At 35.6% G+C, this 21357-nt stretch overlaps 1 protein-coding gene and 1 long non-coding RNA gene across 4 annotated transcripts; one reads left to right on the top strand and one right to left on the bottom strand.

The window, feature by feature from the left end:
- The first annotated feature begins 2276 nt into the window (after positions 1-2276).
- On the top strand, positions 2277-21031 carry LOC123866461. Its single transcript, XR_006796202.1, has 3 exons — positions 2277-2287; positions 7934-7938; positions 20652-21031. It is a non-coding gene; the product is annotated as an uncharacterized LOC123866461 (long non-coding RNA).
- On the bottom strand, positions 3094-21124 carry LOC123866443. Of its 3 annotated transcripts, XM_045908022.1 has the most exons (8): positions 21031-21124; positions 19211-19353; positions 16367-16465; positions 10574-10661; positions 8914-8999; positions 6006-6113; positions 4097-4156; positions 3094-3537 (listed from the first exon to the last, which is right to left on the bottom strand). In XM_045908022.1, the coding sequence occupies exons 3-8, from the start codon at positions 16463-16465 to the stop codon at positions 3451-3453; spliced, it is 528 nt and encodes a 175-aa protein (XP_045763978.1). In that variant the 5' UTR covers positions 19211-19353; positions 21031-21124; the 3' UTR covers positions 3094-3450. The 3 variants fall into 3 exon arrangements, with proteins under 3 accessions (XP_045763978.1, XP_045763979.1, XP_045763977.1); XM_045908023.1 differs by lacking the exon at positions 21031-21124 and having other exon boundaries at positions 19222-19611; XM_045908021.1 differs by lacking the exon at positions 21031-21124 and having other exon boundaries at positions 19211-19608.
- Positions 21125-21357: the final 233 nt, after the last annotated feature.

The following is a 21357-nucleotide window of genomic DNA, read 5'->3' as shown; positions in this document are numbered from 1 at the left end:
ATTACAAGATTCACTAAACTATCATTTTGCAAAGAGATGATCTTAAGTGCTAGTTAATAATCTATGATCATACTGTTTTAATATTTATTAGCTGGTATCATATTATCATTAATTACTGTATATAGATTTATAATGCAGGATATGTGGGTATATTGTAGAATTCAGTGATATTAAGTATACCATAGAGATTTTACGTGCATTTTCCATCGCGTATAAAATTCGTGCTCGCGGATGAGTAAGACAGAAGTTATAACGCACGAGAAGAGATAGCGCTCTATGCAAATCGAATCTAATCCAAGTGTCGTAGAAGTCTTCACTTTCAATACGCATGTAACGTATAGCTACTTCTATTTTTAACCCCCGACCCAAAAAGAGGGGTGTTATAAGTTTGACGTGTGTATCTGTGTATCTGTGTGTCTGTGTATCTGTGTATCTGTGTATCTGTGTATCTGTGTATCTGTGTATCTGTGTATCTGTGTATCTGTCTGTGGCCTCGTAGCGCCTAAACGAATGAACCGATTTTAATTTAGTTTTTTTTGTTTGAAAGGTGGCTTGATCGAGAGTGTTCTTAGCTATAATCCAAAAAAATTGGTTCAGCCGTTTGGAAGTTATCAGCTCTTTTCTGGTTTACTTATTACTTTTATCCCAGGACCACCAGAGGTTACGTATTTTCTGACACAGGAAATATGTACGATTGAGTAGTGTTAGTAAGTACTAAGAAAGCATGCCTAGCCTACGTGCTAGCTTGCTTAGACGGCCAATTTTCAGGTATCTGATAATCAAGGTACATAAAAACATTACTTACCTCACGTAAATTCGCCAAACTGATTTTTACGTATATTTTAGGCAATATCCTTAAAAATATGTCGCCAATACTCCCAGACACTTCCCGCGTCGGCCGTATTGCTTTGCAGACGCTTTAAAGCTCCCAAAATAAGTAATTACTTAACTGCACGTAAATTGTGATGCTCCATTTTTATATATGTCCACCAGACAACTATTTTAAAACCTTTTACAAGAAGACAGACCGATCCAGAGGGTCAATCATCCCCTAAATTCAATTTTAATGCCTCTGTGGGTTTGAGCGCGAGGGCATCATTATCTACGCGCATGAGACTGAGTAAGACATGTATTAGGATATATTGACTTCTCTCTCACTCTCTTATAGTTTACTTATGTCAATTAATTATTAATATTAAAAAAAATCTGCTAAAAATTAAAAAATTGGAGAATTTACGTGAGGTAAGTAATGTTTTTATGTACCTTGATTACCTGATACCTGAAAATTGGCCATCTAAGCAAGCTAGCAGGTCTGTAGGCATGCGTTCTTAGTACATAGTAACACTACTCAATCGTCCACATTTCGTTCGTCAGAAAATACGTGACGGCTGGTGGCCCTGGGATCTTTCACTATTGTAACAGAGGTTCATAATATTATGTCAATTGGCAAATGTCAAGTTGTCAAGATGGACGTTGCCTAGATACATAATTATTTATTTGAAAATAATGTTTTGGAAAACTCCGATACTTTGGATCGTAGGCGCGGAGTTTCTAATTTATAAAATATTATAATCACAGTTAAACGAGAAAACATCAATTCAATTATAATATCCAACAGTCAACCAAAGGCCACGAACAATCAACCCAAACCCAAACCATAGTCAAACTATTTTTAGGGTTCAGTAGGTATCTGTAGAAAAAAAAAGATGTTGTAGGTAGCCTCGACTGTTGTAGTCACACAGTTGTGCATGGCACCATTAAATATCGTAGGAGGCGATGACCCTCCGCGCGGCTGAGGTTCCCGCATCGTAATCGCTTTGTCGCGCAGGTTTGGATGATGCATCAGGCGCACCTTCTTTTTATTTTATCTGCTAGAACTCAGCTTATTTACTTTGACAAAATACGTTTAAAATTCATCATCATCAGGATCAACCCATCGCCGGCTCACTACTGAGCACAAGTCTCCTCTCAGAATGGAAAGCTACCACACTGGCCAAGCACGTATTGGCACACCTTACGCACCTTTGAGGGAGCATTATGGCCAACTCTCAAGCATGCAGGTTTCCTGACGGTGTTTTCCTTCACCACTTCGTTGTCTGTCTGTGTGTCATCTCATTCAAGAGAATCAAAACTTATAAATTGGGTACTTCCCGTTTACGTAGAATCATGAAAGGCAGGTAGCAATATCTTATAGCCCAAGCACTCTACTCCTGTGGCCCAAGTAAAGAGAAAAATCCGACAACTGAATTGTCATTACATAAAAAAAAACTTGTACGGAACTCTTCATGTGTGAGGCAGACTCGCACTTGACCGGTTTTTGAAAGTTATGTCAAATGAAAAATTTGCCATGCAATGACAAACAAAATGAAATACACGCCACTTTATTCCTTATTTCATCGGGTGAAAGTCGATTTCAATTTAATCGTAGGTATATCTTGAAAAGCGAACTATTATACGACTACGTAAAATGGGTACATTTTTAAAGCAACGACATGTTAGAAACAGATATTTCGTTTTGGTCGTGTTAGACTATGTGAGTCATTCAGATAATTCTTGATTTAGTGATGTTCGGTCAAAAATATTTTATGGAACGTATAATTAACATAACATTGATGTTACTTTTGAAGAGATATTAGCTGCCTTATTGGATTTATATTATTATAGAAATTGGGTTTTAGAATGGCACAAATAAACGGTAATTTATGAATAAAGTTTAAAAAGCGTGAAATAAAAATTAAATTAAAAATTTAAAAAACCCCCGACACATAAACCTCTAAAAAGTAAAAAAATAATAGGTAAATATGTATGGGCCCTTTAAGAATAGTATAAATAGTAAATTTTTATCCAAGCGCTCGTTGCGTCGGGGGACCGCTAAAGACTATTCTTTCTACAACAGATGACTTTCATAGTTTATGATAGGTAGCGGTCCCCTGGCGCAACGAGCGCTTGGATAAAAATTTACTATTTATACTATTCTTAAAGGGCCCATACATATTTACCTATTATTTTTTTACTTTTTAGAGGTTTATGTGTCGGGGGTTTTTTAAATTTTTAATTTAATTTTTATACATAATATACCTACTTGTAAAAAAGAAGAAAATACGTTAAATAACGCGCTATTATTTCACTCTGTTACGTTTCTCATTGGTAGAATTGTAGAATAAGATATTTTGCACTTTGCGCTATTTCCCAAATTCAGAACAAAATATAACAAAATAAATAATTGTGTACATTTTTATGGTACCTTAGTATATTGATCAACTATTAAACATAAATAATGACGGTGAATAAATACAAAGTTATTTCAACTAATTACTACAAACGGAAGATTTGTCATAGCGAATGCAGACTGGCATCCGTATCACTTTCAGCACCGCCAAGTAATAGGCTTGTTTCACACGGAGGGGGGCGGGTGGGCGAGTCGGGTCGCGCGTCTGGTCGCGGCATTAGTCACAGCTCGATAGCCGCGGAACCCTTCCACGTGATGCCGGCCCTTAGGAGATGGTAGAGGCGTAATACGCACCATATGCATAGACACTGCAAGAAACAACACTTCGTTAAACTGACAACGGACTGACCCGATTGTGTAAGAAAAAACGTATTCATATAGTTATCGTTATCGTCAAGAAATTCTGCCCTTGGATTGGCTGTGTAAAAGGTAAACAGCGAATGAACCAATCAAAGGGCAGAATTTCTTGACGATAACGATAACCATGAATACATTTTTCTTACACAATCGGGGGGCAGATTGGTAATATTATGAGAGCGCGCTTAGTTTAAAAGCTCGAATAATTTTACTGCCCGCTAAAATGGACTTATAAGAGTTTCATCAATTCATCAATATTCTTTTTTTTGGGCTTGTTTTTACATAGCGTTAAGATTTATCATCTTACATAACTCGTTTCATCAAAACAAAATAATTTTCTCTAGGCTTTATTTTTCAAGCGTTCTTATCTTTTCCATTCAAAGCAAGGAAATAATAGTACAAAAAATAAATTTTCAGAAAAATTAGAAAGAAAAGTTAAAAACTTCAGCAAAAATGAAAGGGATTAAGAAATTATCGTACTCTCAAGGCACAGTCTAATGGCGTACTTACATTTAGAAGTACTCTTGGTATTAAAAATAAAACCTCCGCTTTGCATATCGCGTCGAATTGCTGAAACAAAAAAATTCTTAAGCTTACTCTGTTCTAGTTCTTACTGGTATCTACAAGGCCTGAGTATTTTACCCCAGATTTTTATATACAAGATATCATGGCAAATGATAATTATCTATTCTTACATGAACATTAAAGATTTTTGTTTGAAGGCTCTAGATTCTAGAATAAAGTGTGCAGATTGACAGACTGTACACACCTCTGAGAACACTAGGTATAGAGAACTCTCAGGTATGCAGGCTTCCTTACCATGTTTTCCTTTACGCTTACAATAAGTGATATTTAATTGCTTAAAACGCACATATTTTTTAAAAGTTAGAGGTACGTGCTAAGAATCAAACAGAGCACTCCCTGAAAAGGAAGCCAATGTCTTATAAATAACGCTCTCGACAAATATCAAAACAGACCTCTAATTGCCTTGAAATGGCTTTACTTAAGCAATATTGCGAGCTATTTACTTATTTTACTTTTTGGTATGTTATTGCAAAATCCGATTTCCAGTTTCTTATTTTTTGTAGTCCTTTTACTTTTAACTGCCTCCCAAAAAGCCTCATCTAATTTAGTATACAAACAAAAGAAAATTAATTTCTGAACTTAATACACAATGTTGAGAAATCTAATAGAGCCATACTTAGTTCAAGAGAAAATGTTGCTTATAAATATAATAAGCTTTTTAATTAACTCTTGTAAGAACGAAAATTTTGATTGAAAATAAAGAAATAGTTCAGCATTTTTGGAAATTCCACCCCTATTCCAATTTTCAAAAATTCCACTCGAGTGAAGCTGGTCAACTAGTATTATGATAGAAAATGCTTCACATTCACTAAGGCCTACGATTCCTATTTAATTATAAAAGCAAAAATTTCAAAAATTTTCGAATTGCAATCTTTGTTCAAAAATGCAATATTCAAGCATGCCAAAATGCAAAATTCTCGAATAAAATATTGCTCGAATATAAAACAAACGATCGGTATCAACGCTGGTATTATCATCATTTCAATGTGATAAAACAGACTGAATGTTCTACCTATTTGTTAAAGGCGTGGTTTTTATTACGTCGGTATTAAATTAAAAACACATCAGCTGTGTTTCAGCATTAAAGTAATTATGCAATTAAGTAGAGTATACCTACGTGTCCCACTCGACGCATTATTGCGTTGGTTAAAGTTTGTTGGTCATTTAGTAATGGATTAGTAATGGAAAACCGTAGGTATAGTAACGTAGTAGTTCAAGCGCTGAATTACGTGTGAAGGAAAGATAACTTTCAAGGGCGAGTAATTTATTGATCAATACTAACAATATCTTGAGGGTGGAATATTTGTCACACCTGATGAAACAATTCGCTTTTATTTGATTTTTTGATAAAAGGGAAATTCTCAATCTCACTTTTCCCAGCTGGCAAACAAAACGGTGTAATTGCAAGGAAGAGACAGCGTTCATTGATAAATCATAAGTTATGTTTTAAAATGCGACGATGTAAATCTTTACATAAACGTGTGTGTAACACGGAGAGTCAGAAATAGTTGGATAACTTTGTATGAAAACTGAATTTTCTTTTTTTTTTAATCAAAAAAATTATTTCTTATGTAGTTCAATTCCTATAAAAGTGGTCTGTTCAATACCTCGAAGTTATGGGAATTCGTCCGGAACACGTTGTATAGTACTAGGTTCTATGTGCTTATATGTAGTAAAATTATTATTGCTGACAAGCTGCTATTCATAATAGATATTATAATCAAGTGCGCGTGATGGTTCTTCTAGGAAGGTTGAGCCGTCAATGGTACTTAAAAATAAAGCTCCATCGCGAAGTTGACAGCTAAAGTAATAAAAAAATATTATTATAGTTTACTTTGTTGACGTGATCTCGGAGTATGTTTGAGTAGACCATGGCCATCGCTTCTAAGGCCATAAAGGTCATGCAACCAACGACCCATGGCACCAAGAATGCGATGTTTTCCTGAAACAAGTGACAACCTTTACAAGCTCCTGCTAAACTTTTATTTTCTTGTATTACGAGTAGGTAGATATCATATAATTTGGTTTATTAGTCTGCTTGTTGTTGTTTAGCTAGTTAATAAAATTACTTCAGTGCTGTAAAGTTTTATAAAACCAAAATTAATGTACCTAGTACATAATTATTTTGGTATGAGACTCAATAAAGTTTACAAAAGCAGTTAAGTAAGCTCTTTTTAACTGCTATAACACAGCGATAAAGTTATAAAATAAAGTGGAAACCCCTCATAAAACCCTACTTGACACTCAATCTTAATTTAGAACGGTTTTATTATACTTTAATATATGTATAACTTTGTAGCTGAACCTTGTTTCCATATTCATTTTGATAAACATTTAAATATACCTAGCGACTGGTTAATTTGTCAGATTGTTTTATTTCTATCCTCTTCTTCACATTTTTTTAAAGTAAAAATTCTTTAGCTGCTACATGAGGGTAATTTTTTTTGGATGGAAGTTACAGTAATCTATGCCTACTTAATATTATAAAGAGGTAAAGTTTGTTTGTTGGAAGTAATCGCTGGAACTACTGAACGGATTCTGAAAATTCTTTCACCAGTAGAAAGCTATATTATTCCTGAGTGACATAAGCTATTTAATTCATTTTCAAAAAAATTAGATCCCTACCAAAATTGTAATAAGCTTCCCGTGCAACGCCACGGCGGTTTGCTAGTATATAATAAACACAAATGTTATTCAAAATGACCGGCAAACAGAACAGTAGCTGTTTTGAGACCGTCATCTTTTATCAAGAGGTTTGTAATGTAACAAATAGTGCCAAAAACCAAGAACTCGTTTCCTTTACATTTAATTCACAGTATAAAAATAATTATCACTATACCTAACGGTAGCTTATTTAAAAAAAATGTTCCTAAATAGGGTATTTTACTCTAATTTTTTTATTACTTTATTATAAACTAGGATAAAAATAATGACGTAAACTGAAAAAACTAATTAAATCGATCAAATAACAAAAAAGTTATAAGGATTTATATATTTCAGATTAGACAGAGATAGCGATAATAGCATTTTGATGTCACTCCTTCACTAATGCCATAGTAGCTTCGTGCGGTTGGATACAAATTTTCGTTTTGCGAGAAAGGGATAGAAGGCCCTCCCACTCCAATATTAAAATGCCTGTGACTTTGTAAACCTTTGTTGGATTTTAATATTTTTTTCAGCGTACGTCATCATTTTTATCCTAGTTTATAATAAAGTAATAATATGTATCAAATTCAAAAGTAGGAAAATACCCAATTATAGCCATCGACTTTTTAGATAATCCCTCTTTTTCTTCTTTATGAGAAGTTTCTGAGATTAGCCCGAACAAACACGAATACTCGTACCTACCAAATTTTTGTAATTTTAGAAATATAGTACTTAACTCGCGAACCAACTGTCTAGCTAAAAGGCCTAGTTTGCCATACTCATGTATCACAAAAGTAGCACTTAGCAAACTTTCATGTTTCATCAAGCACCTACTCAAACTTTCGCACGAGCTCTCGGCCCAACGAGAATGCTTGCAAAGTTAAACAGTTGAAACTTCACGTATTCTTTATGTTAGAAATGCATAGACCGAATCCGTAGCAGAATATACAAGTGTAAATTAAAAATTTTCAACACCCCCGACAAGTAAAGGTTAAGAAAAGAGCTGATAACTTTCAAACGGCTGAACCGATTTTCTTGGACTATTCCGCCCCTACGATCCAAAGTATCTGAGTTTTTCAAAACATCATTTTCAAATAAATAATAATGCATATCTAGGAAACGTCCATCTTGACAGCTTGACATTTGTCAATTGACACTTGAATATTATAAACCTAAGGGTTATCTAACCTTCTTTTCTACAAGAAAACTAGAAAAGAGCTGATAACTTTTAAACGGCTGAACCAATTTTTTTGGATTACAGCTAAGAACACTCTCGATCAAGCCACCTTTCAAACAAAAAAAACTAAATTAAAATCGGTTCATTCGTTTAGGCGCTACGATGCCACAGACAGATACACAGATACACACGTCAAACTTATAACACCCCTCTTTTTGGGTCGGGGGTTAAAAATACTGACTCTGAGTCAGAATTTAAAAATACAAATGAATTTTCTTATTTTGAATTTTTAGACGTAGTTTTGTTATTTATTTATTAAATTGAAAACTCTATCTACACTGTTATTATTATAAAGAAATAAAGTTTGTATGTTTGGATCTAGGAGGTAATCTCCGAAACTATTCATCTGACTTCAGAAATTCTTTCACGACAGATAGCTACATTATCCCCGAGTGCTAGATACTATTAATTTTATGCTTGTATCACGGATGAAGTCGCGGACAAAAGGAGAAACTGACTGCCTGACATATCAACGGACCTATTTATTATTCGTTGATAGCTCAAACCACTGGGTCAAGAAACTTGATACTTAGCTAGTTAAAAAAATAGTTACCAACATGGACGGAATTCATACATGTAGTCTTTATAACTATGTTACCTATGTCTTTATAACTATGGAACATGTATGAATTGCCTCCATGAAAACCTCAATAAGAAAAGATTTCCAGCAACTAATTAGTAATTATTATATAATGTCCATAAAGTCGGTAATTTCTGTAAAGAATTGCTGTTTCTAATAAAAATGCACCCAAAAGTTTTAAACACGAGTAGCTAATAATGATAATGATTCTATATCGATGAATAATGATAATAATCTCACATTATACAGGTAATAAAAGGTATTATGCTAAGTACTTACTTTATAAATCCCGTAAAACAGGAATATGCTGAGGATAATCATAAACATTTGCGTTCCTATAATTGCAAAATATGCTATCTGTACACCTGAAACAATGACATTGATTAAATTCAATTAAATCACGTTAGGTAATAGGAAATATTATTAAAAGTATTTGAAATCTGCAATTCTACAAGTCCTTGTCCAGCGTGGTTAGACTACACCAAACCTGAATAGCATATCTGTGCTTAGTATATCTAGAAAATAAACAAGGGTTTTTTTTATCGATGAAAGTTAGCCCTTGACTGCGATCTCACGTGATGGTAAGTGATGATACAGTCTAAGATGGAAGCGGGCTAACTTGAAAGGGCTATGGAAGTGTTATATATAAACCCATATCCCTTATTAGTTATTAGCAACGTACCTACAGGAACGCTAAATCGCTTGGCGGCACGGCTTTGCTGGTAAAGTGGTAACTATGGTAACTAGTCATGTCCGGAGCCTCCCACGATACGAGACCAGAGACAATTAAGAAATTGTAAATTCCTCCCACTTATAGGACTACAGCGCTGCGCTAGGGAGGTCGTCAAACTACAGCCCCGTTACCACAAGCACGTAATCGATTCTGAAGTGTACCAACAAATCGAGCAGAATCGATCACATCTTTTGCCCAGAGGTATTTACTTTAACCTACCCCGCTCAACTTGATAAAATATATGAAGGAATCCCGCTTAAGATATCTCAGCAAATGGCAGTAAATTGAGAATTTTCCTCTCCAAAATTAAATTACAAGGATCATTGAATAAAGCAATTTAAAAACGCCTTTGGTGAATGTAGACTTTGAGCCACGCGACCGCGATATGCGACTGCGATGCACGACAAAAAGTCGCGCAATACTCAAGTATTCTAGTGAAAAAGTCAAGTTGGTCTTGATCTTAGGTGATCCTGATCAAAGCTGAATAACTTAGTGTTTAAGATTAAAGTTTACTTTCGAAATGTGAAAATAATCTAGACTATGGGGCCAGCTCCACGGATAAGAGAATTGCAGCGATAGTCTCGCCGTGTGATAAAATTTGATACAAACTGTCGGCGCGATAGTATCGCCCTGTGGAGATTGGCTCATAGAGTTTGTATCGAATTTTTGGCGAAAGGTGATGGCGCCTTAGGTATATAAAAATAAACAGACCAACTATCAAAAAATTGTAACAAAAGCCATATGCTTTCTACATTTATCTTCTTCTCTCTGGGCTGGTTTCCGCACTTAAAATTTTCTACATTTACATTCCATTAGCTGATGCCCGCGACTTCGTCCACGTGGATTTAGGTTTTTCGAAATCCCGTGGTAACTCTTTGATTTTCTGGAATAAAAAGTAATCTATGTGTTAATCCAGGATATTGTCTATCTCCATTCCGAATTTCAGCCAAACCTGTCCAGTAGTTTTTTCGTGAAGGAGTAACAAACATACACACACATATACACACAAACTTTGATAACAAAGTGTGATAGTGTGATCATGTTAAGCGTAATTCATTATATCAATCTGAGCGGGGTAGGTTTACCTCTGAGCAATAAGATTTGTTACTAGTTCACTCCAGAACCGATCACAAGCTTGTATGGCAACAGGGCTGTTGTAAAATAATTGTTTACTTTATAGATTGGGTAAAAGCTTTTTTAACTCACCGTAATATACATCGTCAAGTTCCTTGTATCTCTTTGCATTGACACCTATCCTCCAGCTGTACAGCAGCACTACCAGTATTGATATATTCTGTAACAAATAAAAAGTTTCAGACCTATTGCATGGCCTCAGCAGTTGAAATCCTCCTATAATATATTAATAAGTTGATGGTTTTCAGATTTGAGACGCAAACGAGTAGGGTGGGTGACTTAGTGGTCATACAGTCGAGCGGCACTTTGTTGACGATAGAGTATCTATTGCTGCCCTCGTCGCATGTCGGTGGCTACCGTCGGCGCACGTCAACGGTAACAGTCACCCCTGTCATTAAAATTGCTGCTCGTCTGTACATCACTGATACACCAGAGTTACGGCGCGTTCCCAAATATGTCGTCACTGTAATTTATCGTTGGACGACTGTCGTCCCTAGCTGTTCCCGACAGTACCCTACAGTTCCCTAGGGAGTCGTGCCGACAAATATTATGTGAAAAACTCTATTCAAATATACAAGCCATGATGACACTATAAACTGCACGACCATTTATCGTCACGACACAGTGGGAACGCACCCAGAGCGCTAGTTTTGCCGTGTGGATATCTCCGGAAATTATATCCGATCCCTGTTTAGGTTGACGAATCTATAAAACAAATAAGATTTTCCGGGTCATATAGTTGTCTGAAAAATAGCAAAGCAAAGCATGTGTCATGACGTGACTCGTGATACTATTTAACAATTGCTAAGTTTTTATTCTCACATTCTAGGGCTTCTCGTAGATATTTCGTAAAAAATAAGTTATATCCTTGTGCATCCTTTTAATGTTTATGTTTTAGTATTTAGTTTTCGTACAATAAAAAAAATAAGTATACCTAACTGTCTAGACTTGTTAGCATTCGTTTCAATTAAGTCTCGGTTGTAATTAAAATGTGGGCGGGTGGGTGGCACATGTCGTTGCCATGTTTTGTTTTAACCAAATCGATAGTACTTCGCACTCTGATAGTGCGGCACGTTGTTCAATTCCCACGTTAACAGCTCGTTCAAACAGGCTGCGTAAGCGTAGACGTAGCGCGTACCATTGCGTTGTAATGTATTGAACTGTATGAAACATGGCATACCGCTTGCGTGGCGTGACGTTACGTTCACGTAGACGTAATACGCGCAGTTATGTCTACGGATTTACGCGCGTCACTACGCACGTGTCACGTGTACGTGCTGTTTATGATATGCTGCATATGATTATTATGAAACACTCTTCAAAATTACTAAGACAACATTAAAAGTCGATTCACACCAAGCACGTACACATGACGAATCCGTAGACATAACTGCACGCATTACGTCTACGCGAACATTCACGCCACGCCAGCGGTCTGCCATGTCTTATACAGTTCCATACATTACAACACAAAGGCACGCGCTACGTGTACGCTTACGCGACGCATACGCGGCCTGTATGGCCGCGCTTAAAAGCTTTGTCCGCTAGAAAGAAATATTTTCATTGCTAATATTTATTGTAAAACCAAATGATGCACGCGACTTTATCCGCGTGGATTTAGCTGTATAAAAATTCTGCGGGAACTTTTTGTTTTTCCTGGATAAATAGTCTAAGTCAAGTAAATTATGCCCGCAACTTTGTCGATGTGGATTTGGGTTCTTAAAAATAAAAAATAAATAGCCGATGGCCTTTCCTAGGATGCAAGCTGTCGCAGTACCTTACGTCAAAATCAATTAAGCGGATGGGTCGTAAAAACTAGCAGATAGATAAGCGACTCTCTGTGTAGTCATACAGAACACTTTCGTATTTATAATATTAGTATATATTCATACAAAAGTACACGTTACAATCGGTTTTGTTGACACAGGACTGTAATTAATTAAAGCTGGAAAACCAGAAGTTCACCTAAATGTTACTGTAAATTACTTGTTTTAAGCCAGCATAAATCTTTTGGCAAACCTTTGTATAATAAAGGATAGGACGGTCCCTTAGGAAACGTTAATGTTTTCTAAACAAAGCTATTTGTAAAACAAGAGTAGGTATGTATGGAAAATTAACCTATCCCCTAATCCATTACAGTAAATACATGAACAAAGAACCAAACATATTAAAAAAGATTTAGGAATGTGTACTGTATGCCATTTACCTACATTTCGCTTTGTATTTTTGTAAAATCTTGCCCTTGTCAAATACTGTACAAAATTTCAATGTTTAAAACATTATAATGTTGTACAATAGACTTTATATTATTCATACGTTACCTCATATTATTTTTAAATTAAAATTCGCTTCAGTAAAACGAGTGGCTACCCTGGCTGGTCTAACCACAGATTTAGGATATAATAATACCTAGTATCTAACTCATTTATCTAATTATAATAATTTATGATGCCCACAACTTCGTCAGCGTAGATATACCTAGACTTATTAAAAATACCGTGAAGACTCTTTGAATTTCCTTCAAAAGTAAAAGAGCCTTTGTGTGGTTAATTTAGAGTTTTAGGTTTCTATTTAAAATTTTTCAATTTATTGTGGCGTGAAGAAGTTCTAAACATCCAAACATATTACAAATAAGATCTAGATACACTTACGACCTAATATTAATAGATGATGCCCGAGACTTCGTCCGCGTGCATTTAGGTTTTTAAAAATCGTGGGAATTCTTTGATTTTCTGATTGATGTCGGTGTAGAGAAGGGGCGCGATGTCAAAGTTCTCAGTTTTTTACGGTTTTGTGTAAACGCTCCTTTATACTAAGCTTCTCGGAAATAAGCTCAAATCCTCAGTAATTAATTAAAACAACTTGGAACCATTCTGTTAAGCCTCACTTTATACATTCACTAGTGACTACGATCCTGGAGCTTCGAGCTTTCTTTTGAAAAACTACTTAACATACAACACATATTTTAATTAAGTACATAATATAATATAAGTATGTACATTTATAAGTCCCTACAATCTATAATTTAAATTTTATTATGAGAGTAAATAGGCACTATGCACATGAATCTTAGCTGATCTATAAAGAACAAAGGAATACCTAACGCTTTATTGAGAGACAATAAAATATTATTTTGCGTATTAGGATTCATTAAAAAAGTTCTCAGCCCAACTCCGCTTTGAGTTGTGTAGAAATAAATCTAATTGGAATACGATACCAGAGATAAAAGCTCGTATCGAAAATCGATACAATTTCACATACAATTTCATTTACATTTCGTTTCGTATCGAGAAATATGTGCGGAATTTTGGAGGTTTGTTTGTTGTGTTCAATTTAACTGCTCTTTGGAATACCACAACGGTTCATTACGAACAACGTCGATTTTGCTGATTGCGAAAAAACAATGGATAGCAAAATGACTGGCCTATACATAAATAAATATTAGTAAAGACTTAGTATGGTCTTTGATTGCATTTAATTTAAAAAACCTTACTTTATATTTTTGCATAGCAAGACGGGACTCGATGTGATGAGAAATGGCTGGATATAGAAGGCTGAGGATCGGTGAGCGATTGTAACATTTATTAGGAGAGGTATGGCCAAAACTAGAAGTAAACTGGTTGGAGATGATGACAAAATAAAAAATAAAAATCCTCAGTAAGACAACTAAGAAAAAAAAACAAACAGATATAGCACCATAGTTCAACGGGAACCAAGGAGCCGATCAATATATGTAGTTTATGGCTCTTGGTTCCTCGAGACCCAGATACAGATACTCACTTTTTAAATGAAGCTTAATATCTATGATTAAGAATTAAGATGATAGTCAAATTCTAATATTACATAGTCTCTACGACCAGTTTGTTTTTAACTATGAAACACCTTGCTGAATTAAGTTCTAATCTTACTTGAATTATGATAGAATAAAAGATAGGAAGGGAGATAATATTATCGATTTCAAGATGTCTTAGAGCATCGCCAAATATGTTGGAAAACCAATTTGTATTGCGGCAAAGTTATATAACTTGTCGATTGAAGATATGCTTAATAGATTGTACTTGTAACACATTTGGAAAATTAATAGACTCTAACAAAAAAGAAAAGTCTAGAATTTTTAGTGTGAATCTACGTATATTATTTTCTTTACAGCTGCTAAAATCATTACCCTTCCTTTTGGCTTTGCCGCAGTTGGGTAAAAAATAGGCACAGTTGGTTTTTCGTCCGTGTGTAATGTATATACCTACTTAATTCCTCCAAGTCCGTGTATATTCTCGTATCTGTTCTAATCTTCAGTTCTTTTGGATCAGTATGCCATTTTATTAATAACTACACAGTATGTGTTGGATAGTAAGCCACACACGTTTTGATATTGCTTTAACGATGGCACGGGCTCAAAACTTTGAACATGAATTCGGTGTCATATGTTGCCATTACGTACAAACTTTACCTGGCTCGGTCAAAGGATTGTTTAATTTCCAAAATTGCATTTTGTTGGGTTGCGGATAGAACTGAAAATTAATATTTTAGTGTGGAGTTAAACATAAGTTTTAATTTCAATTCGCACTTGGCCAGCATGGCGGACTTTGGCCTAAAATCTTCTCATTCTGAGAGGAGACCCACGAGGAACATCCGATAAGGCTGAGGAAGTCCAATTATGTAGCTTTTCATGTATTGTACAAGTGAGCAATCAAAACAGAATCTATACTAATAAATAAAATTGGAGTGTCTGTCTGTAATTTCGAAATAACTACCGCATATTAAGGTCATATGGTTATTTGAACGATACTATAACCGAATCACACGTTTTTAAAATTTTTGTCTGTCTGTCTGTCTGTCTGTTTGAAAAGGCTAATCTTCGGAACGGCTGGACCGATTTTGACGGGGTTTTCACAGACAAGTAGAGAATTGACCAGGGAGTAACATAGGCTACTTTTTTAACCGACTTTCAAAAAGGGAGTTGTGTTTTTCTACCTATGTACACCGAAATCTCCGAGATTTCTGAACCGATTTGCGTCATTTCTTTTTTAATCGATAGAGGAACTTCGCGACATTGTTTCATAAAAAATTTGGAGTCCAACTCCTCAATCCTGATGCTGCAGGGGATCTGACCAATCCACGCGGGCGAAGCTGCGGGCATCAGCTAGTATCACAATATAACATCAGAATATAACATTGTTATGCGGCGATATTCTGATGTAGGTATCTAATTTAAAAACTTGTTTGCTTATATTAGTGTTTCGTACACTTTATGTTTGCTTATGTTGCTTCTACATTCGGTACGAGTATGTTTGTTTGAATTATTATTGAAGTTGGTTGTTCATAAACATTTATCGGTGTATGGAAACATTTGCATGCTACGAGAATTCTGTAAGTAATGACTTTTCCACGTATTGCACTTACGTTTACGCAATAAATACCTAGTTAAGTTAACAACCTTCTTTAAATTGGTTTCTTTATTCTATAATATTAACAATGGCGAAAATTTGTCTATAAGTGTGTATCCATACCTACTGCATACTATAATATAAATGTGAACGTGTGTCTGTCTGTCTATGTGTCATTTCACGGCCCAAGAGTTTAACAGATTTTGATGCCTGGCATAAAGTTAGCTTACATCCCGGGGAAGGACATAGCTACTTTCAATCCCGGAAAATCAAAGAGTTCCCATGGGATTCTTATAGGACCATCTGTTTAACCGATTTATATGAAATTTGGTACAGAGGTAGCTTGTATCCGAGAAACTAACGTAGACAACTTTTATCCCGGAAAATTAAAGAGTTCCTACGGGATTTAAAAAAAAACCTAAATCCACGCGGATGATGTCGCGAGCATCATGTAGTAAAAAACAATAACTGCGCATCTCACCAGTGTATAGAGGGCACTCGCGTACGCGGCGTGTTTCACGTGCAGCGATCTACAGCAGGACAGCGTCGTGTCCTGTTCGTGCGCTGTCCACGCTTTCATCTGTAAAGAAGTTACAAACCTTTATTTACTACCTTCCTTTTTTTACCCGACTGCGGCAAAGCCAAAAGGAAGGGTAATGATTTTAGCAGTATATGTATGTATGTATGTTAGTTTGTATCCAGATTCTGTGTGTTCCACCGTAGTGCCTAAACTACTGGACCGATTTTGATGAATGAGGTGTCAATTAATTCATTGTAAAGGTCCAGGTGACATAGGCTATATTTTATACAAAAAAATTGACCTAACGGATGTAAGATCAAAAAAAGTGGAGGACTCCAAAAAAATTTTTTTTGCTATTATATCGAGTGTGATGAATGAAAGAGTAAATTCTGAGCTCATGGATATAAATATATAACAACATTAAAATATACCAAGTGAAAGAAAAACAACTTTACTCTAATATTTCAGCGTTTATTAAGACGATCGCAGTCGGGTTTCAGTTTTCAACTTTATCTTGTTAATTTATAGACCACCAAAAACATTTCATGTAAAAAGGTAGCCAAGACTCACAAGTTCATAATGTTTTCACTGTTAAAAAGTTATGAGATCTCTAATAGAGCCAAGCCCCTAGCTGAGCTTAGATTTGTGCTGGCCATGGGACCTATCTGAAGTCCAAAGTAATATAGCTCTTAAATGTTCTTGACTGTATCACATTTATAACAATAAATAACAAATCACTCTACTTACAAGCTCTGATTCTACAAACCCTATATATTGGTAAAAAAAGGACGGCTTGGCCGTTTGATGTTCGTAAAACTATTACATGACATAACATATTTTAAGGCCTTAAGGAATAGTTTGTTCGACAATTACTAATTTGTATTGTACTTCGTGATGGTCGCAGAAGCTATTCCGGGTTTAAATATCATTTCAGATAAAAATCCACGAACTGTAAACGGCCAAGCCGTACTTTTCTTACCAAGATAAGAGAAAAGATAAGCGCTTGGTTGCAATCAGACCTGCTAGCAAGTGATGATGCAGCCTAAGATGGAGCGCGTTTGTCTAGTCTACAAATGAGTACAGGTATCTTCTCAGAATGAGAAAGGCTTAGGCCCAAGTCCACTATGCTGACCATGTGAAGGTTGGAAGATTTCACATAGCATTGATAACATAGAACAGGCATGCAAGTTTCTTCACGATGTTTTCCTTCACAATATACTCAAAAGAAATGTTCACAAAATACATAATTATTACTCTTAAAAATACATTGAGATGGGTTCCTCTGTCAACGGGGTAGAATTCATGGGCTCTGAGTACATAACCTCCTCAGTCCTCACAGTGTGTGCCACCTCAAGAAGTAGGTACCGCCTGCCTTTAATTTACTCGTAACAGATTTTGTCTTTGATTTGAATGCAACTTGGCATATTTATAGCTAATCGCTAGGTATGTATAATAATAAGTAGGTATAGCTAGTCACTATATATTATTATACATATTTTGATTTTATTCCGAAAAACGGTAGGGATCGTGTGGGATAAAAATAAATACTTTTGTCGATGTCCTCCAATTTTGTTGTGAGTTAATAATACCACCATACATACAAGAGTGAATAGGCACCTTCCAGGTACGCGTCCCATCTTAGACCACATCATCATTTTCCATAATATATTATAAATCATATTCATTGTTGTGTTACTATTACAAGAATACATTTACCTATAAACATCCTCATATATTTGTTTGTTATATATCTTCTATATTGGATTTATTGTCCTTTAATATTATAACGATTATCTTAGGTATAACGCGAAACGTTAAGACCTCAGAAAAAAACTTCATTTATCAGGTTAGTTAGTAGTTTAGAAATTGTGAGAGAAACGATGAACCAACAAGCACACACACTCTACACTCATGAACTGCAAAACATAACTCAGTGGTAGAACTCAAGTCATGAAAATTTAATGTATCACGAAATGAGGACTGGTTCTCTTGCTAAAACTCAAACTTTTCGACTCAGGTCCTTTCACTTTACCTGCTAAAAGGAACCTATGCTAAAAGGTGTCGTGTTAAACAGGATTTGTGATATTGTCATTTTGTTTATTTATTTATTTTATTTATTTTACATCTAGCTGGAACCGCAGTGCCAATTAGACTAACAATGATAAATTATTACACCAAGAGAGAAAAAACGAAAAGATAAAACAAATTAAACAATAGGTACTTAAAGGATTTTGAATTTTGAATGTATGCTGAGTGCTGACCCGCTATTTCATATAACCTACCCTAATTAAAACATAGCTGTTAATTATTATGAAGATTACCTAAATATCATACTAGCTGGTGCCCACGACTTGGTTCAAGTGGGTTTAGGTCCTTTAAAACTCCCTTGCGAACTCTTTGATTCGGGATAAAAAGTAACTTTTGCTTGTCTGCAAGATGCCAGCTGGATAATAATTTAGTATATGATATATTGGACTTCATGGTTTTCATTTTTTGCGCGAAACCCAAATTCTTTTTCTTAAATAAAACTAGCTTAAGTTACTCCATATAACACCAGCCAATAAAGTCAAAGTATAACCGGTATAATCATAAAGACTGACGGACAAATATGAAAAAAAAATTTTTTTTTGTTGTATAAGTACCGTATAAACTTTCGTCTGAATTTAGTAAAAAGCTATTTATTTTGACATTCAAAACTCTCACTTTAACTTTATTTACTTGTATATTATAGGTAATATTGTCTAGGGGTTAAAGTTTTGAAACTTCGATTTCTCAGTAAAAAGTCTTTGGGTTAAAAATATTCACCTTTGTGTTACCTTTGATTTACTAAATAACGCCGAATTAGCATAATATCGCAAATACTCTCCCACTGTTTGTTTTTATCGTGCTTATTCCCGAGAAATGCGATGGAGAATAAACGTGCGTTCACCACCGCAGGCGCGATCTCACTGAAAACTAGAGAGCTTTTCAGAAGCGTCCTGAAATGTAAGCACCAGTATAGGTACACCACGGCGCAGCCTTAAAGTTAAGGCAGGCTCAGACTGTTTATTCAGGAAAGCTCAGTAAAAAGCACATTGCTGTTGTTTTCTTCATCTCGTGAATTGTGATAATATAGCGCATAAAGAAATAATGATTATAGAAATGTACGTTAATTTATTTATGAAAACTTAAAATAAAATAAGTTTTTCAAAGTAAATTATAAGAAGTATACATTTTACTGTTAGATTATAAGTTGAGTTATATTATTTAATAATGGTCTTATTATAAAAATCCGTTTATTTCGTATAACATACGAATTTAATGCTAGCTTAAGATTTTTAAAACAAAACCATTAAAGCTTACAGCTTTACATGCCTATAGCGTGTTAGGCGCGTAGCTCACTGCTATCTTGTTGAGGCCACGTCGTGGCGTGGAGTCGAGGCGTGGGCGGTTATCCTTCCTTAAAAATCCAAATCATCCAAAATGTCGTTATCAGAATATAAAGACGTCCTTGCATATAAAGATAAGTGTTTAAACGCACAAGTTCAATGAATTTTACATTTCTTTCGATATCGTCAAGCATTTTGAATTAGTCACTAAACGTCGAAACGCAGCAATATTCGAAACAAAATGACAGAATGGCGATGCGTGCCGGCGCGAGCTCATGTAGCGCCCTCGCTGCGCCTGCACCGCGCCCAAACTTTGCGAATAACGCTCCTTTGCCTCGCGTCTGCCGCGCCTTTGCCTCACCTCCGCCGCGCTTTTACCTCGCCTATGCCGCGACTTTGCCTCGCCTATGCCGCGACTTTTTATATGATCGCACCGCTCTTTATTTGTAAAGGATGTCCGAAACGATCATTTGCAATTGACAATGCTTACGTGATTGAAGATTTCAAATGATGGGCGATTGAAGCTCCGAATGAAGGTGTATCATTTGCGCTTGCTTCAGTCTGATATTGAACTGCAATGAAGAAAGTCAAGTCGCTCGAAATATGTAATATATATAATATATGGCATTCCGAACCAGTGGTAAATTATTTGACGATTCAAAAGCACTTGTAAAAGTTTATTTGAATAAAAATCTATTCTATTCTATTCTAAATCTATTCTATTCTATTCCATTCTATGATTAAAAACGCAGATATAGTTTTTCTTACAGTTTCTACTCACAAAAAACGAAAAAAACTAGACATTGGCCCAAGAAATGTTATAAATTAAAATATCGCTTCACTTAAATGAACATTTACCAAGAAATCTTTATAAACAGAGCCGGATGATTATAAAAACGATTGACAATTGCTGTCATTGAACGTCAATACACAGCGCGTCAATTGCCATCAATTAAAATTTCCATCAATGTCCTTCAATACCGTAGTTGCAATTGACAATTGCTTCAATTCTCTTGATAAACGAGCATTTGGCATTGACAATGAGCATCAATCACGTAAAAATTGACAATCGCGATTGATCGTCTCGGGGGCTCTTAACGAAAAGCTAGATGCGCCGCGCCGCTTGTGTGCCCGCACCTCGACACCCCGGCCGCCTTGACTGTGCTGCGGGCACCTGCGGGCACCGTCGCTATCTCGTGTTAGCTTTGTCGCTGACTGTACGTCTACAATTGCAGAGAATACCTACTAGGTATCTACCATGACCAAAATACATATAAAAGTAACTAGCATTCTTTGTGTAAATGGTTCCAAGCAGCATCTATTTTGTAGTTACTTTAACCAAGGTTGTGTATACAGAGTTCACCGTCACCAACGAAGCCGAGCCTGCGATAAAAATAATATTTACCCATCCACTTAGAGACGACAAACTTTGGGGCGGTTCAGGACAATCTTGTTAAGGTAAATGTAAATACGGCTTCATGAATAAGGAGAATTTTTTTCAGACATTTCTTTTTTCTATTCGATTTTTCGTCTTGGTATATCAATACGGCAAATTGAGTTAACGAAAACACCTACGTCTTATTT

Source organism: Maniola jurtina, chromosome 6, assembly GCF_905333055.1.
Source record: "Maniola jurtina chromosome 6, ilManJurt1.1, whole genome shotgun sequence".
NCBI lineage: Eukaryota > Metazoa > Arthropoda > Insecta > Lepidoptera > Nymphalidae > Maniola > Maniola jurtina.
The sequence above is the reverse complement of the archived record's forward strand: the minus strand, read 5'-3'. Positions and strand labels throughout refer to the sequence as shown.

Bases quoted from the DNA above. Each gene is read 5' to 3' on its own strand.
- LOC123866443 (XM_045908022.1), bottom strand. From the start codon at position 16,465: ATGAAAGCGTGGACAGCGCACGAACAGGACACGACGCTGTCCTGCTGT. The intron at 9,000-10,573 runs GTGAGTTAAAAA...TCATTGTTTCAG, and splicing joins ACTTGACGATGTATATTACG to GTGTACAGATAGCATATTTT. The intron at 6,114-8,913 runs GTAAGTACTTAG...CACTTGTTTCAG, and splicing joins TGTTTTACGGGATTTATAAA to GAAAACATCGCATTCTTGGT.